Source organism: Solea senegalensis, linkage group LG6 (assembly GCF_019176455.1).
Source record: "Solea senegalensis isolate Sse05_10M linkage group LG6, IFAPA_SoseM_1, whole genome shotgun sequence".
Taxonomy (NCBI): domain Eukaryota; kingdom Metazoa; phylum Chordata; class Actinopteri; order Pleuronectiformes; family Soleidae; genus Solea; species Solea senegalensis.
The window spans coordinates 16,816,921-16,839,757 of record NC_058026.1 but is presented as its reverse complement, the minus strand read 5'-3'; the positions used below and the strand labels follow the sequence as shown (position 1 = coordinate 16,839,757).

At 39.9% G+C, this 22,837-nt stretch overlaps 1 protein-coding gene across 2 annotated transcripts in view; it reads right to left on the bottom strand.

Moving 5' to 3' along the window:
• Positions 1-22,837, bottom strand: part of LOC122771383 (VPS10 domain-containing receptor SorCS3-like) — a 270,421-nt gene that overhangs the window by 141,255 nt on the left and 106,329 nt on the right. For both annotated transcript variants that reach the window (XM_044028934.1, XM_044028933.1), the window contains one exon: positions 18,639-18,706. In XM_044028934.1, the coding sequence (XP_043884869.1) occupies positions 18,639-18,706 (68 nt within the window). The remainder of the gene's footprint in view (positions 1-18,638; positions 18,707-22,837) is intronic.

The following is a 22,837-nucleotide window of genomic DNA, read 5'->3' as shown; positions in this document are numbered from 1 at the left end:
TTTTGATTTCCATCAGTGCCTCCCAGTAGGGTGTGAAATCAGTTTCAACACTCCTGTGACGTGACAGGAAAAGTATTTACTCATAAACAGTGTCAGTGTTAAGGATGTGTAGCCAGCAGATGTGATATTTAACAAGAATTCATTCAAAAAACACAGTGGTGTAGACAGAGGGGAGTGTGATATCCCAGTCTCACGTGCCAAAACCGGCATGTAATGCAGTGCTGCAAATCAGATTTCACCCACTAATGGAATTATTGTGAGTCTAGTGACAGAAATGAAAATCTTCAGCATCATAAACCAAAAAAAAACATTCTGATATTTGTCGGTGAATAAAAATGGTGACGCTACATGTCGTCTAAACGTCGGGAGCAGAGACGGCAGACTTCAGCTGCAGGATTCAATAATCACTTGCTACCATCAGCAAGTACAATATATCCCATAATACTCGCAATGTCATTCAGTTTATCTTTGGAACATACACACGCTCTGGGATGCATTCTTGTGAACACTCATGCACCTACTGACGCGTACACACCAGAAGTCATGCTCAAAGGTAGCACGGACACAGACACACACAAACACACACACACACACACATCTTCCCCTGTTTTCACCTGAGGCAACTGCCGCAAATCACTGCTCTAACGCAAAATCCACTGAACCATAATTGAAAATGACTTTGGAGAATTGCCACATTGAGATGGAAAGATACTGTATCTGTGTAGGTGTTTCTGTGGGAGAGTTGTTGGTGTGTAAAAAAAAAACCAACACAAGAACAGGAGACGGTGAAGCAGGAAAAGAAACAAAATATGTGACTTCAAAAGACGGAAAAAGAAGAATGCTTGTGTGCATATCTGTGTGTGTGTGTGTGTACATGAATGTGTATTAAAGGAATTATGCTGATACTGATACATGGAGGCTTGCTCTCAGTGAAACACAAGGAACAAGAGATGTTTGCCACTTAGCAAAATACTCACCTCAAAATCAATGCACACTCATGTGTATGATATCTCAAGTGTTTTATCAATAATTCATGGTCTTCTCATTGCTTATCACACTCCGGCAGCAGCAGCACACATTTAGTTAGTGTGTTTGCAGAAGTGATGACATTTACAAGGTTTCTTGAATGCATGTTAAAGCTGCTCTTCTGAGCTCAACCTGCTGTAGATCAAGCAACAGTGATGACATTTACCAGGGTCTTTGAATGCATCTCCTTAGCTGCTCCCGTTAGCATTACATACATGTGCCCTGCATTGCTTGTTGTACGCAGAACAAACATTGAGTCATAATTACTAGTGGTGCTGTGGTCACCGCACACTGTTTCTCTCCACGGTTGTCGCAAGATTCCATGCGGAACAATAAGCAAGTAAGAGCAGGCAAAGCGGCTTGATTTAGTCCTTGGATTTTTGTAATTGGACCTGAAAAGTGCTTGAAAAGTACTTGAATTTGATGTCAACGAAGGAGTGGGAACCCTGAGTCACAAAGTCCATACAGAAAATCATCGATTTTATATCACTACAAACACGAGTTGCTGATCCACTGCTTCCTCCTTCAGTGAGTTCAAATGTGTTTAATGACTAACTTAGTGACATAAATTTACCAAAATGAGGTACCAGTAGAACAGCGTGTCAGGTATCAAGTGGAGTAGTTTCTAGTCTCCAGACAGAAAAGGCTATTTATCAGCAAGCGACATGCCAAACAGACTTTAAATGTATTAGGTTATTTTGTGAAGTGTCCAAAAATCCCTGTTTCTGTAATAGTGGGATAAACAATGGAAGGGGAGTAAAAAAGCGTGATTGTGTGATGTGTGAAAAATGTGGTTGCTAGCTGCATTAAAGTCTACACAAGACGATCCAGCCGTGTAAAGCACTGCATTTCAAACGACAACTATGTGTGAGCGTGATCCATGTAAACAAGCAAAGCAGAAAGAGCAGAGGAGGTGATATACAGAAACAATAAGAATATAAACACATGGTATCATCAGGCCTTACCAAATATAGCCTTGACCGCATCATTGCACCGTGTCAGACAAACGCAGTGGTGGAGGATGGAGCAGCCAGAGTGGGACAGAAATGCTGACTTCCAAAGATCGCTCTCCGTAACAACATTTGTCGTGTCGCCCACTCCCTGTCCATGTTCCCCTTCAACAATGACAGCATATATCTTTCTCGTGCCTGCCCACCGCTGTCTGGAGTGCGTTTGAACCGAATAAATCTTTAAAAAAAGTATGAAAGTTTAAAAAAGAAAAAAAGAATCCTCCCAGACATGATGACTTTTTAATGAGGTACAAAAGGACTTTTTAGGTAACAAAAGAATCTGCTCGTCACATCGTCCTCTTTTTTCGCCACAGACGTCGACCACTGACCCGATCCATATACTGTCTTCTGTTTTTTTTTTTGTTGTTGTTGTTTTTTTCACTTCCTCTCTGCCTCATCCTGAGGTTAAAACAACCAGAAGCTTATCTCCCACTCCGGCACGCACGCACCTCCTCTGCAGTGTGTGCATCTGTCAGCCACACGAGTCTGGTGGGCAAAGAACAACCAGAAGTGACTTTGCTTCATTATTCAGGTCCTGACAAAAAAAAAAAAAAAAAAAAAAAAAATCTGTGGAGAGACGATTACGGAGTGTCTCCTAAAGAGTGGCAGTGGCACCACAGTGGCTGGTAAGTTCAAGTCCAACGAGGCCTCTGGAGTGTCGTTAGTGATCATAACTGACGTGCTGAGGTCACGGGGAAATGAACGTCCATTCACTGGTGAAGGTATTTGTCAAAGGTGGCGGATTCATGTGTTCAGAGGTCCAACATGTATAAAGATATGAATAGAATAGAATGTCGTTATTGTCATTGTGACACATAACAAAGTGCAAAAGTAAAATATATTGCAAATTATAACAAATACAAATAAAACACATAAAAGGACAGTCTACTGCAATATTGCACAATCCCTGCAGACAGGTGCCACAACTGCATGTGTGAGTGATTTATTTGTTTATATGTGCTAATATAACACTGCAATTTCAATATCTTTCCATAGCGTACATTCATAGATGTGGAAATGCATATTTATTATTTATTACCTGTTTGCTACTGTAACGCAGTAAATGTCCCCATCGTGGGACTAATGAAGGATTATCTTATCTTATCAAGGTATGTATGTATGTATGTATGGGCACGTGCGTGCCTTTCTGCCGCTACAGTCAATTTAAGAAGGGAATGAGCTTCAGACGGCTTTTTAAATTCAATTAAGTTTTATTATCAGATGTCGTTTTTCTATCTGAAGTATTTTATGATTCTTGTAACTGTTTCCCCTCATCTATTTTTCTCTGTATTGCATCTATGTTTGTTGTTTGTCTTTGATTGTTCTTTGTTCCCTGGTCTCTCTTGGGGCGAGATTTCAATCTAAATGAGGCTTCCTTCCTCCATGAAGATTAAATATGTAAACCCCTACTCATTTTTTTGTTTGATTTTGAAGTAGTTCCTCCTCCAAAATGAATGCATAAGAGGACAAAAAATACCAAATCCATAAACTATTAACAAAAGCCTGAAAACGACATCTATTGTTTTCAAATTGCGAGTTCAGAGAGTTTGCATGACACACTCTGTGATCACTGCAACCCACCAGTAACAGTATTCCTCAACAACACGACCCCAAGCCGTTCATGTGTTCATGACATTTCACAGGAGGAGCGCTTCGTAATCAGCTCCCAGTGTAACTGTTGCGTTTTCTCAAGGGATGAGGCAGCGAGTGTATGCTTCGTCATTAGCGGATTTGTTGTTTGAAACAGTCAAGGCTTGAAGTTGCTAAGCTGTAGCTCAAGTGTTAGCAAATACGAAGCAGGTGTCAGTTATGGAGGAGACTTACTGACTGTATATCCACCTTATACGTGGATCAGCGGCGTGGTGCTGCAGTGCATGAGCAGCCTGTAGTTTGTATTTCACCTGACGCGGAAACTAAAACCCAGGCTTGGTGATGTGGGACTCAGAGGCTCTGACTTGTCTCTACGTCTGCCTTCAAATAAATCAGATCGGGCGCAAACACAACTGAGCTTATCGCTGTGTAAATACGGATTCACCTCTGAGCTGAGCTTCACCGTCTGTAGTGATTGACTCCATTTCATTATTTTATTGTATTAGTATTTGGGAAATACAGACACTGTTGCATTGCATTATTCTTTTTGGTTATTTTACAACACGTCCATCTTTCAAAACTGGAATAAATCAAACCAACATCTATTAAATATTCCTTGTTTTCATAGCAGTGAAATAACACAAGGGGGAATCGGGTGTTGCATGACATGTCATGTAAATAATACAAGACATCTTTAGGAGTAAACTTTAGATTATGCAATTACATCATTGTGAGTTTTGAAAAGTTTATGATGACAAATTATTATCTAATATTCTAACATAATTGCATGTACTTTTCTTTAATTTAAGGTTTTTATTTCTTCCATACAAAAATGGTAATAATGTTCACTACAGTAAACATACATTAGATCTCCGCTTCTGTGTCTTCATAACTTGATTTCTTGGAATCACGGCTGTGCATATGGCCAATGAATATGAACAATAAAGCAAAACAAAGAAAAAAAAAACATTAGTAGAAAATTCAAAACAGTCAAGAAACTAACTTTGAATACACAATCAGAAATGTCGCCGTGCTTTTTCTCCAGAAACAATTTAGTGACCAAAAATCATGAGGCCAATGCAACATTTATGCATATTTCACGGGTGTGAAGTTGAAATCTTTGTTTACGAATCATAAATAAGAAAATAAACAGCCCTGGTGTCCGAATGTCTTCATAGCATTCACAGACGTACATGGACAGTTTCGGATGATGACAACATAAGGAAAGCTGTGAATCTTTAAAGGCAAGTGGACATTGTTGCATATAGAAAGACAGGAGGAATAATAATAACAAGTGTATTATGGAGGAAAGGTAAAAAAAAGAAAGAAAGAGAAAAGTAAAATGATTTTGTATTTTAATCAAGTTACATTTACATGTCATTTAGCAGACGCTTTTATCCAAAGCGACTTACAAAAGTGCATTTAAACATTTGGGTACAAATAAGAGCTAGAAGTAAGTAAGAGCTTTCAAATCAAGTCAACTAGTTTGCTGTGAGAGCACATTTTGAAGATAAAGTCAGAGTTTACATATTTCCAACTCACTCCACTTAATAACCATCTAACTATTTATCAATAAAACCAGGTGCGTGCGTGACTTCTTTTTAATTAGCCGTCATTTTATTGGACCACTTTGGGTCGTCCATACTGTGAGAAATATTTGCTATATTTGTAAAAACCAGCCGCCTTATAAGTGAGGTGCACGTTCTCCCTGAACTGTATCTAATCCACTGTCCCACTTTCTGTGAGTGCAGACCTACTGGGAGGTTGTTAGAGGTGTAGAACACAGACGCGGGGGTCAGGTGTACTTTCACACCTCATTTCCTCCAACGTATTTATCCCGTGGCATTTGGAAACACGGAGATACTCCGGAAAAAAAAAAGAGAAACGGTTTCCTTTGTAAAACTGTTTGAAGTGCTAAAAAGGAAACTGTGAAAAATAACATCTCTCTTATTTAACGCTGCCTCCTATAGTGCACGGATCTCTATACACTGTATATATATATATTTTTTTTTTTTTAAGCGGTGTCACGATGTCATCATGATTTATATCTGACATAACTCCTTTGGATTCACACTCTTCACACGCTTGTCAATGGAGACAGCGGCTTTAAATCATCCCCTCCTTCTCAGCCAGCGTTTCACAGAGAGGAACGCCTCACCAAGTAAGTATTAGGGCCGGGGTATTCAATTAAAATTCAAAGAGGTCCAGTGACTAAAGTGTCCTCGCAGCAAACGTCCAAACCTCATAATGCACCCAACACCTGTAAATAAATCAACAGCGCACATTTTCTTATCATTTCTATAGGATACTATAGATATGGAGAAGTAATCGTAGTACGTGCCATAAAATGAGTCCTGCAGCTAGCACAATGAACTTGTGGCCGACATTGCAAGTAAAGTGTTGATGTTGTCATCAGAAATCTGCACCACTCTTCTCACCACCGTAGCGCCTCCCGGTGCGGGCACTAGTCCGGGCACATCCGGTTGCGTACATTCAACCGCAGAAGAAGAAGAACTACTCTCGTTGTAGCTGCTGAGATGCAGAGCATCCACTGTGCCAGAAGGGGGAGCTGTGTATCTGAGAGCTGGCCTATCTATTACGTCACTTCCAGGTACCTGGCCAATCACAGGACAATGGGAAAGCTCTCATTGGCTGGCCAATCACAACACAGTCCACGTTCTGGGGGTGTGGTTTTGGTCTGAAACAGCTCGGCTGACGAGAGCGTCAGTGAGGAGATATTTTGATTGGCTCGTTTGCAGCGATTAGGAGGTTTTTAACCATGAAAACAAGTTAATATATGTAAGTAGACCTCCATAACTAACATATATGTGTGATACAAGCATTCTATGTCACCTTTAAGACAATGTTCCAATTCATCTTTTTGTTGAACCTTCAAGTAACGTCTCGGCAGCAGTGTTCAATCACTCCTTCACGACTGAATGGTTTTTTTTTTTGTTGCCCCAAAATCCATCAGTGAACATTTAAACGCTGTGTTTTCTGGATCAACCTCCCTCACTTTGGAACAAGCCATGTCTTCTCATTCCTATGTCTCTCTTCGGGTAAACAATCGATTCGCTTGGCTCATTTGAGTAACGCCACTCTCGTGGTAAACGGTTGCCGTATTACCCGGATTAGCTGCGCCTGCAGTCTGTAGCCACGACAGTCGGGAGAGAAAAAAAAACAAAAACAATGAAGATTATTACATTTTTGTCATAAATATATCACAAGTTGGTTACGCATCCGGATAGAACCATAACTTGGTTCGTGCCCAGACCGAAGTCCATGACACGTACTGTACTTAAGTATCAAAAGTCATTTTCTGATATAAAATGTACTTAAGTTTTAGAAGTAAAAGTATTAGAAAAGTGAGGCGTTCGGATTGAGCCATGGTGGCTCAGTGGTAGGGCCAGTTGTCTTTCATCTGGAAGGTTGCGGGATTAATTCCTCACACTTAAACCCATGTTGCAGCGTGTGAATGTGAGTGAACGATGTGTGAATGGGTGAAAAGCTCAATATAAATACAAACTGTTCTTCCCCTGATTTCGTTTGGTAGTACAGATACATGAATTGTGTAATTAAGTACGACAATAACAAAGTATTTCTACTTTGTTGAACTAATCACAGCCATAGCCTGTGTATAAAAAAGTGGACACAGAACAAACTTTCCTTCTGGAGACTCAGGATTTGTGATATGACAGATAACACAATTCACGCCTTCATTTTTTTTTTTTGTATTAATACAAAAGTTTTCATGTTAATTTTCAATGTTTATTTTATAGTTCCCTTTTAGAGTTTTATCCACATTTTATAACTCTGGCTCTTGTTTTTGTACGATTTACAGGCACAGCAAACTTTGCTGTTAAACTTAGAATAAAAAGGTTCCAATTAGGACCAAATACATTCTGGAATAATGAATGTATTGTTATAATAGTTCATTTTAAACTACTGTCAGATTGTATTTAACTCATACTGTGTTACTTTAATACTTAAAAAGTTAAATTTGACACTTAACACTGACATTTTTACTGTGTGGGTTTTCTAAACTTTCATATTTATTTTAAAAATGTACTTCAATGTCCTATTTTAACGAGATTTGTTTCTGTTTTTTCACATTATTTCATAGGTGTTAATCCTATGTCTTCTAAGTTGCATTCTATATTCCTTTTTATTTGGACAGCACTTTGTGCTTAAGCTGTAAAAGTAAAATGACTTATAAATGGCACTGGTGCCCAACCCACATAATGTGCCATACTTTATCTTCTGTTTGGAAACGTAATTTAAAATATTTACATCATGTTTTACCGAAGAAGAAATTAAAGTAGCGACTGAGATCATTAACTCGTAAGGTTTATTTATGTTATTAATCAATTAGGTAGGTTTATTTATGTTATAAATCGATCATTTTCAGTAGACTTCCACCCAAACTGACTTATTTAAGCAGCCCTGATGACTATTCAACAAACTTTTACCTCCCAGTTATCCTTCTTCTACCGCTTTATCCTCCACATGAGGGCCGCGAGAGTCACACCCTGGACCGTTACCAGTTAGACTCATCCAAAATATAATAATGAACCTCTGGCTGTGGCACTGACTGCAATTGGAAAAAAAAACAAACACATGTACCTACAGTGGCTTTGTCAGCCACGCCACCAGCCACATCACCAGCCACCTCCGTCCAGCGCGACACTTCGGGGAAGTGATGTCAGAATTCTGTCTTCCATGGAAACATTTGTGTCAGTTCAGATAAGCCTTACTCTCAGGCTTAGCCACTGCTGTCTGTTGACAAACGGGACATTTTGTACATTTGCCGTGCGTTCTCCACCTCTTCTGTCATTATGTCACATCATTAGACATGCAGGTATTATTATTGTAAGCACTTATAATAACAACATGTGGACAGGATTGGGGATCTAATATTAATTGTGCCTGTGATATCTTAAGAATACAAACTTCCATTTCCTGTTGGATAAGGCCGCCTTACACTGAGATAGGGCAGCGAAGACGTTCTTAAGATATTGTAGGTGCACATTAGCATGTGAACACATGTGTACAAACTACATTTTTAATCACAGGATGTCTGATGAGACGGATCTGATTAGAGAAAGGCAAAACACGCCAGAGAGACGCCCTTGAAGCACAGTAAACATATTTAGCCTTCAGACTTAAAGTCTCATGACGGAATCCACCATTTGCTGTTATGACAGGAAGAAAAAAAAAAAAAAGAAGTGTGTGCCTCAGGATATGAGGAAAAAAGCCCAAGAGTGTGTAATTAAAAAGGAAGGAATTTAAATATTTTGAGAAGGGATCGCAGTAAATGACCTCTTCCATAACAGCAAGGTTGATTTATGCCTTAACTGCAAGGTAAAGCACCGAGGGAAAACAAAGAGGTTGCAGTAAATCATGTGAAAATAATTTTAGAGTACATGATATTTAGTATTTTTCTCAAGGTCTGGCTTTTTAAAGTGAACATAAAAATGTTTGATATCTACAGCCGCATTCGCAGATAATTAGATCAACACTGGATGCTGGTAAATGACCAGTGATCCAGTTTGTTTTTCTATGAATTGCTGTGTTTGAAGGACTTCAGATAAATATGGTTTTTATTGCTTTGCTTTGCTTTGGTCGTATTTTCTGCAAACATGATTTGCCACCAGTGCGGACCTTAATCAACGGTGTGTACGGAAAGTGAAGTTGTTAAGGTCAGAGTGTGCTCGGGCCACATGTCAATCCAGCACTGTAAAGGGATAGTTCAGCTTTCTGGAAGTGTAGGTGCTAAAATGACTGTTCATCAGTCATAAATACCCTCGTTCTTTGTTCACATATTAGGGTATTAGAATATATTCAGTCATGTAATACTGCCTCAAACCCAGAAGTAAATTAGTCACAAGATCAGTGACTGAAATGATAAGAACCCAATATTTAAAGGAATACTTCACCAATTTGCATTCAGCTTTGTATTACGAGAATAGGGGTAGTATTTGTGAAAAATTGTGCTCAGTTTCCCCTGAGTCGAGAAATAACTTGATTCTTTTTTTTTTAACGTGCCCACCAGTGACACTTGGTAATATCGTTAGTAGGCAGGGTGATGCAGCGGTAAAGGATATGAACATTCTCATATACTCCACTGTAAACTGAGTGCACTGAGTCAAATGGATCTGATTATGATGATAAATGATTTCACTTTAGTCAAGGCATTATTTAAATTTAATATACATAAAACCATATTGATGAATTCCTAGAATTGTGTGTAAAGACATGTGTACACGCCGTTTAAATATAGATCCCCTCGTCAAAATAACATGTAGTCTAACTGATTTGCTCAGATATCATATATACATAGTATACACACTAGCGTTAACTTACTTTTCCATATTTTTCAAATATTGTTCATGTGTATATAGTGTGATTTTAGGACTAGCTGACAGCAGCTGGGTCACTCACATCCTCCACTGAGCGCTGTCACAGAGGGGCGTTTAAAAAGTTCTCGGGAGCCCAGCTTGGTGACGCTTTGAGGGGAAATACTAAGTCCAATTGGAAAAGGTCACAGACATCAGGTGGGTCTCTGTGAGAGAGAAGGCCCCTTATTATAGGCACTGACCTGTGAAATATCACACAGCCTGTGAGCATGCTCGGCAAAATGATGCAATTTGAGAGGATGTCACTCCTGGATGAGGTCGTTGCCAGGTGATCTGTCTCGTCTCCTGTCTCTCTCTCTCTCTCTGTCTGTCTCTCTCTCTGTGTGTAATGGTTTTCTGTATTTAGGTGAGGGAATCCTCTCCAACAATGTTCACCCCGCAAATCATATATTACTTTTTTCTCCTTTGACAGTGTTTTAACTAACATTGAATGTCTGTCTATACCATAGTTATATCAAAAGTGAAGATTGTTGGCTTTATAGAATACTTTTATGTATACTTTATATATTTCCAAATGTTTACATCAACCACACTGGTGGTTTCATGACATTTGAACTGAAAAGACATTATGTGCTCTTGAGGATAGGGCCGTCACTTATTATAAAAAAAATAGATAACATTTATAGCGTGGGGTGTAAACTTCCCATTCAAGCCATAATGACCTGTTTGAAATTCATGCTGCAGTCTCATGCAGTCACCATTCCCCTATAGTAGTACCCCTTAGGATCAATTATTGTCTGTCACTTTAACGTGATAAATAAAAAATAAACACAATTTAGATTCAAGCGTTCAAACACACGTTTAATTAACCCACGAGGAACATTTACTCTCACACAACTGCAATGTTTACAATGTTTGCATATAAATATGATTAATCTGCCTCATTCAGAAATATGATTTATAAAGTCTTTCACATGCTACACACATTAAGTGGAGATGTATTTATCAAACTCATGCTCCTTAGACATTGCTGATCCATCTATTCAAAATAATATTAGGTTTTAGGGAATTGGCAGTAAAAAAAAAAAGTAATAAATATGCATATATTTACTTTTGTCGTGATTTATTTTATGAACTGGGACGTGATGTTTGCCAAACTTAAACAGTCTGTGAAACACTGCTTTAATAAACCCACTGCTATAATAAAAACTCTTCCCTCTAGTTGTCTGATACTTGATAATCACTGTCATCTTCTGTGACACTAATTTCAGGGAGTTAACCTCATTATGAAGATTTATTTCATGCCAAATATCCTTACAAGTGGAAGACGAGTGAAGAGAATGCTCTTTTTCTTTCAAATCGGATCAGTGTTCATTTGCTAAAGACATAAATTAGAGCAATTGAATGACAATAAGTCGACTCAAACACCTGATCATTTGGTATCTGTAGCACAAAACGTGACAAGGACCACAGCAAAGTTTCCCGCAAGGAAAAAAACACACGCTTTGCCACACGCTTTTGGTGGCAAAGCGTTTCACATTGACAGAGTAGTACAATGAGGGAGAGTTCTTCATTTCCACACATATTGATTGATCTCAGACCGCATAGATAACACCACTTTAGCCGGGAGCCACAGCAGACAAACGCCCTGCCACCACGAATAAATCCACGCACGAGTGCCGATCCCAGTTAAGAAGAAAAACTCAAACCGAAGCAGGTCAGAGGACGTGACATGAAGAGGCAGTCTCTAATCCGTCCTGAGGACAGACTGTGTCCATGCAGCTCAAGAATCACAACCAGAATGTCTTTATTGTCACTCCATACAACAGAATTTGATGCGAACCTAGAGACACCAAGAAAAACGATGGAAGGAGGAAGGATGGTGTTAAACGCCAAGCTTAAGTTCACAAACAGCAGCCTGCTGCTCCAGAGGAGGGAGGGCAGCATGGAGAGTTGTTAGCTGTGTACACAAACTGGTGTGTGTCTAACACAGGTGTGGGGCTTGAATGATGTGAGCCCAGACCGGTTTCTGCTGATAGAGGTTGTTATTGATAGAGCCATTCACTGTAGAGGATCTACAGACGCCATGAGGTCCTGCAGCTTTCCTCAGGTTCATCACCCTCAGCAGGTGCCTCACCTTATTCCTCATGCTGTTAGCAGCCGAGGAGGTTGCTGGATTTGTAGTTGGTGGTGTAGCCTATCCATAAACCACCTCTAAATGTCATTTATTCATACTTAGCAATATGCATGTGATCAAGTCAACCAGGACACAAGATTGGATTACTTGGATGTTATGGTCTGAATAGATAATCCAAACCCAACAACACATTGTTTTAAAATGTACAATACCATTATAGGACTACATTGATTTAAATGTACAATGATAGGTTTGTGTAGAGAAGAGGTCTCAAACTTGCGGCTCCAATAAATTTCATGCACCACTCAATATGAAGTTACTTCTGTATGTTTGTTTTTTGTTTGTTTTGAGTAATAAATTACTTTTGCTTAATATACATATATATTTTTTTTATTCTTAACAATATATAGGTCCCTATCAACACAAGCCCCCCGGAAGAGTCGTTTTTTTCCCCAAAAAGTTGGAATTTTTTTTCACTTCACTGGCCCCCTACTGGCCAGACAAGATGCTCAGTGGCCCCCAGGTGATTTGAGTTGAGACCCCTGTAGAGTATCTAGATGGTGACACTATTTATGAAGCGGCTGTGAGTCTGCCTACAAGACAAACTCAAGTCAGCAATGCCAGTTGTGGCTGACACAAAGTGACCCAGTTGCAGCCTCCCACCCAGTTACCAAGTTGAAATTAACTTCAATGTCATTTTTTTTTTTTTGTCTTCCATATCAGTCACTGCATGTTATGGAGCCTGTTGACATCTGCCTGTCAAGCTCACTGACACTAATCAAAGGAGAAGCTGAGTTCACTTAATTATAGCAAAACCTTTCGCACAAGAAAGAACGTCCACATGAAGCAAACAGTCGCCTGAAACTTCAAAGCTGCCTACAAGTAATTTACCTCACCAGCAGGGCCGGCTCTTGGCATAGGCGATATAGGCGGTCGCCTAGAGCGCCATCTGCTGGAGGGGCGCCGCAAGGTGACTAGTGATGAGTATACAGTCACTTTTGAGCGCGACAAACACGCTCGTGGACACACACACACAATCTCGCCTAGGGCACAAAATTAGGTAGAGCCGGCCCTGCTCACCAGTTTAATCAAACGTGATCCAACAACAGCAGACAAAGGACCAAAGTTACAAGACGAAATAAAAGTACGATGAGAAATACATAAATTAATACTAAATAAATACAATACAAAGTCACAAGGATGTCTATGAAAATGGGTTTCAAGAAGTGACCACTTCACCGCCATGTAGTCCTGTGCATCGTACATCTCTAATAATAAAAATGTGTATTTCTAATTAGAGCAAGGGCCGACTGAAAGTTGGTGGAACACAGAATACAGACAAAAGGACTGTACTTTTACTACTTTAAAATGCAGTGGTACAAAAACAGATAGCACACAGTACTCCAGGAACATACTGTGAGCACAGCTCAGTCAATTAACTCCTTGCATAAAGCTGAGGAAACAACAGCTGGGCTTGTTTTTGTAGGATATGTCACATTTGTATGGCGAAAGGAGGGTGAAAATAACCCGACTTTGTTTGTTGTTGCCATTCATTTACCCGAGTTTGAAAACCAGCAAATGGGTACAAGGCTTGTCTCATTTGATCCATTTTTCAGCCACAGAAGGACAATACTCCAGAGAAGAGAGAGTCTCAACAACTTTGACCAATTGTTTTGGTGGGTTGATTTATTGTCAACAAATGAGTCACATTCATTTTCAGTCCACTCCACATCACACACACACACACACATACGGTTCCTTTAAAACCTATGCACAGCCTGACTGATCAGCTATCACTGTTTAAGGTCATGGTGTTAATTAAAATTGACAGACTGACTGGACAATAGTTTGATGCTTTGCCACTGCTCTGACCTTTGCCAAAATAGAGGGGGGGGGGAAGGACGGGCCGTGTTAGAGCTGCCGTTTGTGATGTTTTGAAGTGATAAAGAGTCTCTCCAGCTGCTCTTCTTCAAACTCCATCAGAGCTGTGATCTCAATTAGCCAGCAACAGAGAGACAAATCATAGACCCGAGCTGACATGAGACTGTCAGGTTCCTACTTGCTGCCAAGGGATGTCTAAAAAAAAAAAAGGAGTCGTGTGCTAGACTTCCTTTCATGTTTACTGCACTTCTTAGCCCTTTATCAAATGGCCTTCCCTCAATTTCATCTACTTCTATCCTCCGTATCTCAAATTCTCTTTAATGTGTGTTAAATTGGAAAGTGGAATTTCAGGCGTGGACGGACAGCTGCTCCCCTCAGAGCAGGCTCGTGGGTGAGTGACAGGGATGGGAGTGCGGCCAGTAACACTGATCTCCAACCCAAGCGATATGTCCCCCGTTTTCTCTCACACCATGGATAAGTTACTTCACCTGATTGTGTCTTCCCTGCAGAGTTGAACTGTCACGGTGTGTTTAGCTCTGATGGCCATGCCACGATTTATGTATGTGATTCCAATCATCACTTATTGGGGGTTGCAAAGAAATTGCAGTGGGGCAGAGGATAACTCAGAATGTCGACACTGCTGATCTACCAGAGACTAGACAAGTTTGCAGACCATGCTCAGCAAATTTGGGTGAGCATGACCTTATCCTGGTAGCAAGGGCACAATTCTTCTGGCCGTGACTCTTAATTGACATAAGAAGTTTCAAATTCAAAATCAGAAAACTTTGTTTGTCCCCAGGGGGTCACGGGCAGCAACAAGGGCGGGTTTCAGTGCAGGGAGGCGTCAAGCCTCAACTCAAAGGCTTCTCTACCATGAACACCCCCGCGGACAAAGGTCGCTCTCCTCTGTGTCCTGCATCCTGGATAGCAGAGCTAGCGTCCTGAGGGGAGCCACTCAAACTCTGGGAACAGAGCATCGGAGGGGTCCTGGAGAATCCTGCAGGCTGTCCTCATTTTTTGCATGACGGGTTCTGTGCTATAGGCCGATGGAGTGTTCATGCTCTCTCTTCTGTCTCTTCTGCCATCCTCGTCGACCCCAACGGGTGCTGTAGCCAGTCTATCTCCATGCCGGTACGAGGAGTCCCCACTCTGGGGCTGTCTGTTGATGCTGGCTCCTGGTCTGGATCCTCATGCCGTGGTGAGCTGCTGTGAGCTGGATGACAACTGGACATGCTAACAGCTGCTGATTAGCCTGTAAGGCACTGTAGCCATCTTTTAACTTTTTCAACCATTTTTGGTTCTTTACCGCTTTTCCTGTTGTTCCCTGTCTTGTCAATATAATGTATATTCAACTTAATACATATAAAGTAAGTAGTGTTAAACCCATGACTTATGAGTTCATGATTTTAATCTTAGTATTGCTGACATGATTTATCCTCTTTGTCTGTACAATGATCATGTCGGGGGAAAGTATAGAATTACGGAAGATCGTCTGGGAGAGGGCTATAAAAGAAAACGGTGACATTTTGATCACTTCTCTATAACATTCAAACTGTGTTGCACTGTAACTGCTCCATCTTGAAATTCCGTCTTCTGGTCATTGGCATCCTTTTTTTACTTTTAACAATGTCAGGCAACTGAGAATATCCCGGCAATCTTAACTGCTCAAACCAAATCAATAGAATTAGTTTCCAGCTACTATAGTATCTGGGCTTCATTATTGATCAATGGCTTTCATTTAAAGCACACATTGTACACCTGATATGAAAACTGAAAGTGAAGTTTGGCCTCTACTATCGAAATAAATCTTCCATAAGTCTCCCTCAGATCTCAGAAACGTCTTGCATCAGCCACCGTCTTACCTTGGATTGGTTATGGTGACTTCTTGTATACGAGTGCTCCAGCCAAATGTCTCCAGTCTTTGAATTCTGTCTAGCACTGTGCCCTGCATTTCATGACTGGTTGCAATCACTTCACACATCACTGTGAACTATATCTGAGATCTGGCTGGCCTTTGTTGCGTGTACGCAGATATACACACTGACTGACTCAGATTTATATGGCTCTTCTTGGATAAGTTCCCTCCTATGTATGTATCTTTGTGCAACACCACGACACCTTACGCTTCAGTCACATCTTTCATTCGACTGTTCCACATGTTCGGGCTGAACTTGTTTGATTTGATCTCAAAATCTCAATGGGTCTTTTGCCTGGTTCAATAAAGATGTGTATTTGTGTTCAAGCTGGGACTCGGATCAAACGTGTGAATCTTGATGCAGACTGAAAATGTACTTTGGAAATCTAGCACACTTCCTGTTTCCTGGTGAAACATCACCACCCCTTTACCACACCCTTTAAATAACCTTCAACAATGTTTTTAATGACAAAGTGAAGTCTTAAAACTACACTGGACAAATTTGTGATAAATCAGAGGAGATATTTCAAATATGAGACGCAACATAAACAAAAAGAAGCACAAAAATCAAAATGGCTGACTTTGTGCTGGATTCAAGAAACGTATTAATGTATTTATTTTTGGCGTATTCAGGCTGTTGTGTTGTTTCTTCAGACTTCAATCATCCAAGAGACAATTGCAAAATAAGCCGTTTGTCATTGGCGGGGAAGATTTGGTTTTTCATGGGCGCAACCCACATACTCAACTTACAAATGTGGCAACATTTCAGAGAGAAATAAACAGGCGTTACAGCGCTATACGATGTATTGCCAATAAGCATTGTTACAACAAAGAAATAATCAACCAAACACAACTGTTACAAATCAAGTGAGAAATAGGCATTTTTTCTCATTGACTTACACAAACACCAACCTAAAGGACATTTAAGATATTACAGGTTTTAGACACTTCTTAACTTAACTCTTCACTTTTGCTTGTGCTCATGGTTTTAGAAGTGTAAGAAAAAGGCAAATTATTGACCGTCAATAACCCAATGTTCAGTACTTCAGATTGAGAATTCCCAAGCTTGGACACCTACTTGCTTAGTTACAGTTGCTATGTCAAGATGACAATATTGCAGTATGGGGGAGGGATTTTGGAGCATGATCAAATACCTAAAAGTCTCTCAAAAAACTGTCCAAAATAGCCAGGGAGCAGGTTTCCTGTGTATGCAATCATCTCCCAGCTGAAGCAAAGGAATAACAGACTGTTATACAACCTATTCAGATGTGAAAATAGGTTCCATGCAGTTTCAAATCAGCAGGGATGTGTTACACATCTTTTTTTACTTGTGTGTTTTGCACTTTACAACACAGCTTCAGAGGTGTGTGTGTGTGAGGTACAACAGTTAAAACTGAAGAAAATAATGGAAAATATCCTCCTGCACTGACTGACCCGAGTGTAGTGTCTGACAAGGCATGACCAGGTGCATTCCAACATGTCAAGCAAAGTGGACAAGGCTGGTGAGCCGAAAGATGTTTTCAACGGTCTTGTTTTGTCTTAAGGTAGCCTATAATGATGCTCTTAGAATTGTTGAAGTATCCAAGGTGGGGAGAAGTTACATGTTTATAACGTCTAATGTTCCCACTTATCAGGCTATACTCAGATATTTTATGTCTAAATGTATGTGTAGGTTATCTGAGTCAAGAAAAACTACTCTATGTGTTTTATCAGTTTGGACAGATTGAATGTATGTATGTATGATTTTATGTGTGTAGGTTTGTATAATATGTTGTGCTTGCGTGTACATTGAGTCTGTGAATAAAGTTATATTTTATATGGAGCAAAGAAACCAGAAAAGATTCACTTTAAAGAAGTTGAAATAAGACAAGAGAAGCAAACATTTTACCCGAGTAATGGTTGCAGCCATGGTCTTAAGTTCTTTGACAAGCAAGACAATGAGGAAGTAACAGCAGTGCAGCTCCATTCAACTGTTTTTCTGACACAACAAAAAAGTTTGGTTTATGCCACTGTAGGAAGTAAGAAGTTTAAATTGGAGCACCCCTTGCATTTGTAATTCCAATCCCCATTGTTGGCACATTTTCACAATTCAGTAGTATAAACATGTTTTAATGTTTTTAGCGCTTCTGTCTTTTTTGTGTCATGTGGTTGTGTTTTTTTTGTGTGTGAATTAAATACCATATAATGTGATTATCAGATAACATAGATGTGTTTGGTAGTTAGCTATAACATCATCACTCAGGTGTGACTTCATTCTCAGCTCCAATTACAATTTCAAAGATAACTGGAATCCACTATTGGTCAACAACAGAATTCTATAACCTAATATTTCATGACGGGAAGCGCATAAACAAGGCCCTAATCTTAAGCTTGCTGCCAAAAGCTTCACAATTTCATGACTTCTTCATAATTTCAAAGCAAGACAATGGTAGTTAAAGGTTGTGTAATTGGCCCCAGGTTCCTTTTCCCTGGGGCCCTTAAAGTGCTATGCTGTTAACAGCCCCAGAGGAGCTGGTGAGAACAGCATAGTTACTGCAGAGAGATGGGAAAAGACACTGATACTTGAGGTGAATGAATGAGTGGGCAATTATACAGACATCCAACCAATCAGAGCATCATCATGCAAAGCTAATTCTCATCTCTGGCTCTCCGAGCTCTAGGTAAAAGTGCTCAAAGAGACCGACATAAATATGTCATGAATATATAATTCTGTCTGTACTCACCTCCAAAGAGTGCTCTCTGTGACGCTGCCAATGTGGAAGTCATACAGCTTGGTGAGAATCAGGATCACCTGTAGAGACATGGAATTTAACATCACACTTTAGAAGGAAATCAAAGCAAAGCATTTGAGGCAGTGAAATCATCATCATGTCTTCTGCTGCTTACAAATGTGTGTGAGACTCATTAACAACTGTCCTGGATAATGGAGAGGCATACATTAAGTCACACTTTCTCTCTTCCATCTCGCTCTCAACACACACTGGAGCTTTCCCTTCATGTAATTATGTACTGTAATGTAATCATCTGTGATGGTATATCTGCACTTGTTCCCTGACCTGCTTCAGTGTTATATTCTAGTTCAACATTAGCTCAGTTGTTTGTTGACTCTAAATGAAACCAATGTGGCCTTTAACAAAATATCTAAATTGAATTCCCACCAACAACATTTAGGTTCTGGGAGCAATAGATTAGCACGCTGGGAGGTAGTAATTTATATAATTAGCAGTGTTAAACCAATGCTGCATACGCTACTTTGAAACCTCTTCTCTTTTTTTTCCAGATTGAACATGCTGCCATCAACGCCCCTGTGGAAAAGTCTGATCCAAAAGTCTGTGTTCACAGCGTCGCTTTTTGGAGCGATAAGCAGCAGGCGGACACTGTTAAGCACTGAAGTCCTCAGAGTGGATCACAAAACATGAAGGCCAAGTGTGCCATGAAATCATCAGAGATCAGACGCGATACTCCACTCCAGAGAGGACCATCACAACTCTGTTGCCAGGGGAAGGCAGTAACCCATGTCAAATAACACACATGGTAATGGCAAAAATGTTACATAAACTGTGTGCCCACTCTTACGATAATTTCCTCAGGAATGTAGTTAGTTGTAGACTTGAAGTCTAGTCGGAAGAAGTTTTCTTACAGATATTTCACCTCGAATCTAAGAGGCAGCTATAGCCCCATTCAAACCTGGTATAACTGGTGCATTCCATTTGTAGTCGGAGGTCTGACTCCGTGTGGTTGCCACCATTAAAGCACTGTATGTGATTTCACAGTAAATCCCACTGACACACAGTGCTGTAGAATTTCAACTTCAGTGTCTGAATGTAAGTGAAACACAGCACAACACTGTCCTCAGTGTTTGCATCACACGTGTATTAAAATGTGCTTGCTTTCAAAGAGTCATGCATTTGCACGCTGTGCGTGCGTGAGTTTGTGTGTCTGCATGATGGAGAAAACACTCCTGTGAGACGAAATACAATTATAACTTACTATCAATTATTAAATCAACATTACATGTCTGATTCTAGTTTAAAAAAAAGACTCAGGAGATAGGCCGGAGTCTCATTAGATTGCATTCATGCATGCCTCAGAATGTTGCCCTATGCTTCCTGGACCAGCGTATTTTAATGAAAATATAAAAAGCACTACACCAACCAAAAGAAAACAACACTTTGCCAGAAGTTGTTTTCCTAGCAAAGAAAAGACACTGTACAAACAATAGTTGTAAAGAATATTTAACACAAGCCAGAGACCTGAATGAAAAGCCCCTTGGCAGATCCTCACAGTGTTTATTTACATGCTTTCCCACTGCTGCTCATGCTCTTCAGTCAGTTGTAATTGACGTACAAATTGGTACATTTAAGAAAAAGAGTCACTTCAGAAGAGCTGGACGTGAAAAGTTAGTTGTTGAAGTGTCAACTAAATGCTTGTTTACGTGGCAATTATTGAATTGAAGTGTCACCGTGCCCTTGCATTAGCCACGTTGCCATGGCAATTACCCAACTATGGCGAAAAACACATTATTAGCATAACTTAATTTCTCTCATGTCCTACAAAACAGAGTAACACGGTCAAACTCCGTTTTTAAACACTTTAAATACTTTAGTATAAAAATAATGATAATCTGGAAAAATACAGTGTGCAAAATTACATCTATCTATCTTCACCAGCTGAATATCTCACACCTTACTCTTCCCTTACAAGTTTGTTGTTGAACCTTTGTAGCTTTCAGTTAACATCAAAACATATTCACTTTGTCCATCGGGGGCCAAAATGGTGGCCTCTGATATAAATACACCTATTATGGGAAAATGAAAAACAGCAATTATCTTGAATTTCTGCCAATTTCACCTAATTTTTCAACTGGAAACTGGAGTTTATGTCACTTTGTAAACCGCTCACTCCCGTGCACTAATACTATAGAATATAGTATCAGTACCTCCTTTAACCATGCTTCAAAATATCTGAACTATCCCTTTAATTACCTTAGGGTAATGACTGAGCATAGTGACTATAATTATCTCAGTAACTGATACAACACCCTTGTAAAAATGGTACTACACAGTATATGTAAGGCCAGATTAAATGGAGGTTATGAATGGGAGTGTTTAATTCATGCAGAATGAGAGTAATTATTAGCAAACAAAGCACTGACAGCCATATATGATGGATTTAGAATGACGTTTCATTCCAGTCTTTACTCCTTACTCATCCAAGTTAAATTTGTCAATAAAAACCTTAACAGAACACACAGAGAAAAGAAAAAAGATGAATCAGAATAACTAAGTTTTCATTTCTCATAATACACATAATCTTGTTTGACAATTAATTTCAAAAAATGAGTCTGGTAGCGTCAAAGTGACACATAAAAGTTAAAAAAAAAAAAAGGAGAATTTAGAAGTTCAATTAAAAGTGTCTCGCTGCTCTGACGCTTAGCATTTTAGCTCTGACAGTTTCCCACTTTACACGTTCCATTCAGAACAAGACAGCACTCTTTGCCTTTGATTGCAAAATGAATCTCTGCTGTAGTATTGATAGTGTCACACACACACACACACACACACACACACGGCTGAAAACAAGCTTTCAGTAGCCTGGAGACAAGAGTCAGGGTAGTCGACAACAAAACGGCAGCTGGAACTGATAATTATCTAGAACTGATTAGACACCCCCGCCTCTCAGTAACATGTCAACAGCGAAGCAATTACTTTGTCAATTGGCAAAAGAGCTGTTTATGGGAAGTTATGTCAAGTGAAAATGACAAAGCCAGAAAAATAAATAACCTGAAACCTTCCACACAAACAAGCCCGACAGCGCGGGAACATTACGCGTTCCACTTAAGGGTAAGTGGATAAATACACTTTGAGATGATGCAATAATTATACAGATCACAAATGATGGGCTGAAATGAAGAGTCTGGGGGGTGGAATGCATCTGACACAGAAAGCTCAACTGTGATCTGTTGCCTTGTTTTCCCTTTAACAACACGGACAATGTGTCAGTTGGGGAAAAGGAGTGGTCAACAGATGAAACGCTGAAGCAGATGAACTTTAATCCTAAAATATTAAAGCTTCTGTTGTTTTATATGTTGAGCATTTACATTGTCTTCTAATATTTTAGTTGCTCTTTGTATAGCTCTTTCCATCTTCTTTAATACTGTATTATATTAATATATATCATTTTTTTCTCTCTACTTGTATATTTGGCATATATCTACCATCTCTGATATTTTGCAGCTATAAAACAGAAATTCCAAAGTTGTCTATCTATCTATCTGCACACTTTTGGACTGTAGGAGGAAACCAGAGTACCCCCCGAAAAGAACCGATGTGCACATGGGGAGAACACATTCCAAACAGAAAGGCCCTCAGTGAAACTGGGATTTGAACCGGTGACCTTCTAGCTGTGTGGCCCCTGGCATCATCCCTGGCCCGAGCTGGCTCCTGGCCAGTAGGTACACTCTGGGCAACCACATTTCCAAATACCTGAACTATCCCTTTAGATTTCTCTCGTATCATGAATGCATTGTTATATGTCTTTTAATTGTACAGCTCATGTTCCACAGAGGGTTCCGCCTTGAACCATTAGTGCACTGTGTCCCACAAATACTACAACGACATGCCTCTCAGATGATGTGTTGATTCTGAGAAGAAGAAAAGGGTTGGCCTTGCAGAACTGGAGCTTAGCGAAACACATTAGTGTCTGACTGTGACAGTGACCATTATCTGTTTCCATCAGGTCGAGCACTTAAGGGTAACACGTCCGACATCAGCAGCGCAAGTGCCTGTATCCTACAAAGACGCATCATTATGCGGAAGTCAAAACATGCTACGGGGGGGGGATTATTCTCTCCAGCCTTGAATGGATATGGCTGCACTGGGTGTAAGGAAGGTAATTCAAGGGATATTTAGTTTGAAATGTG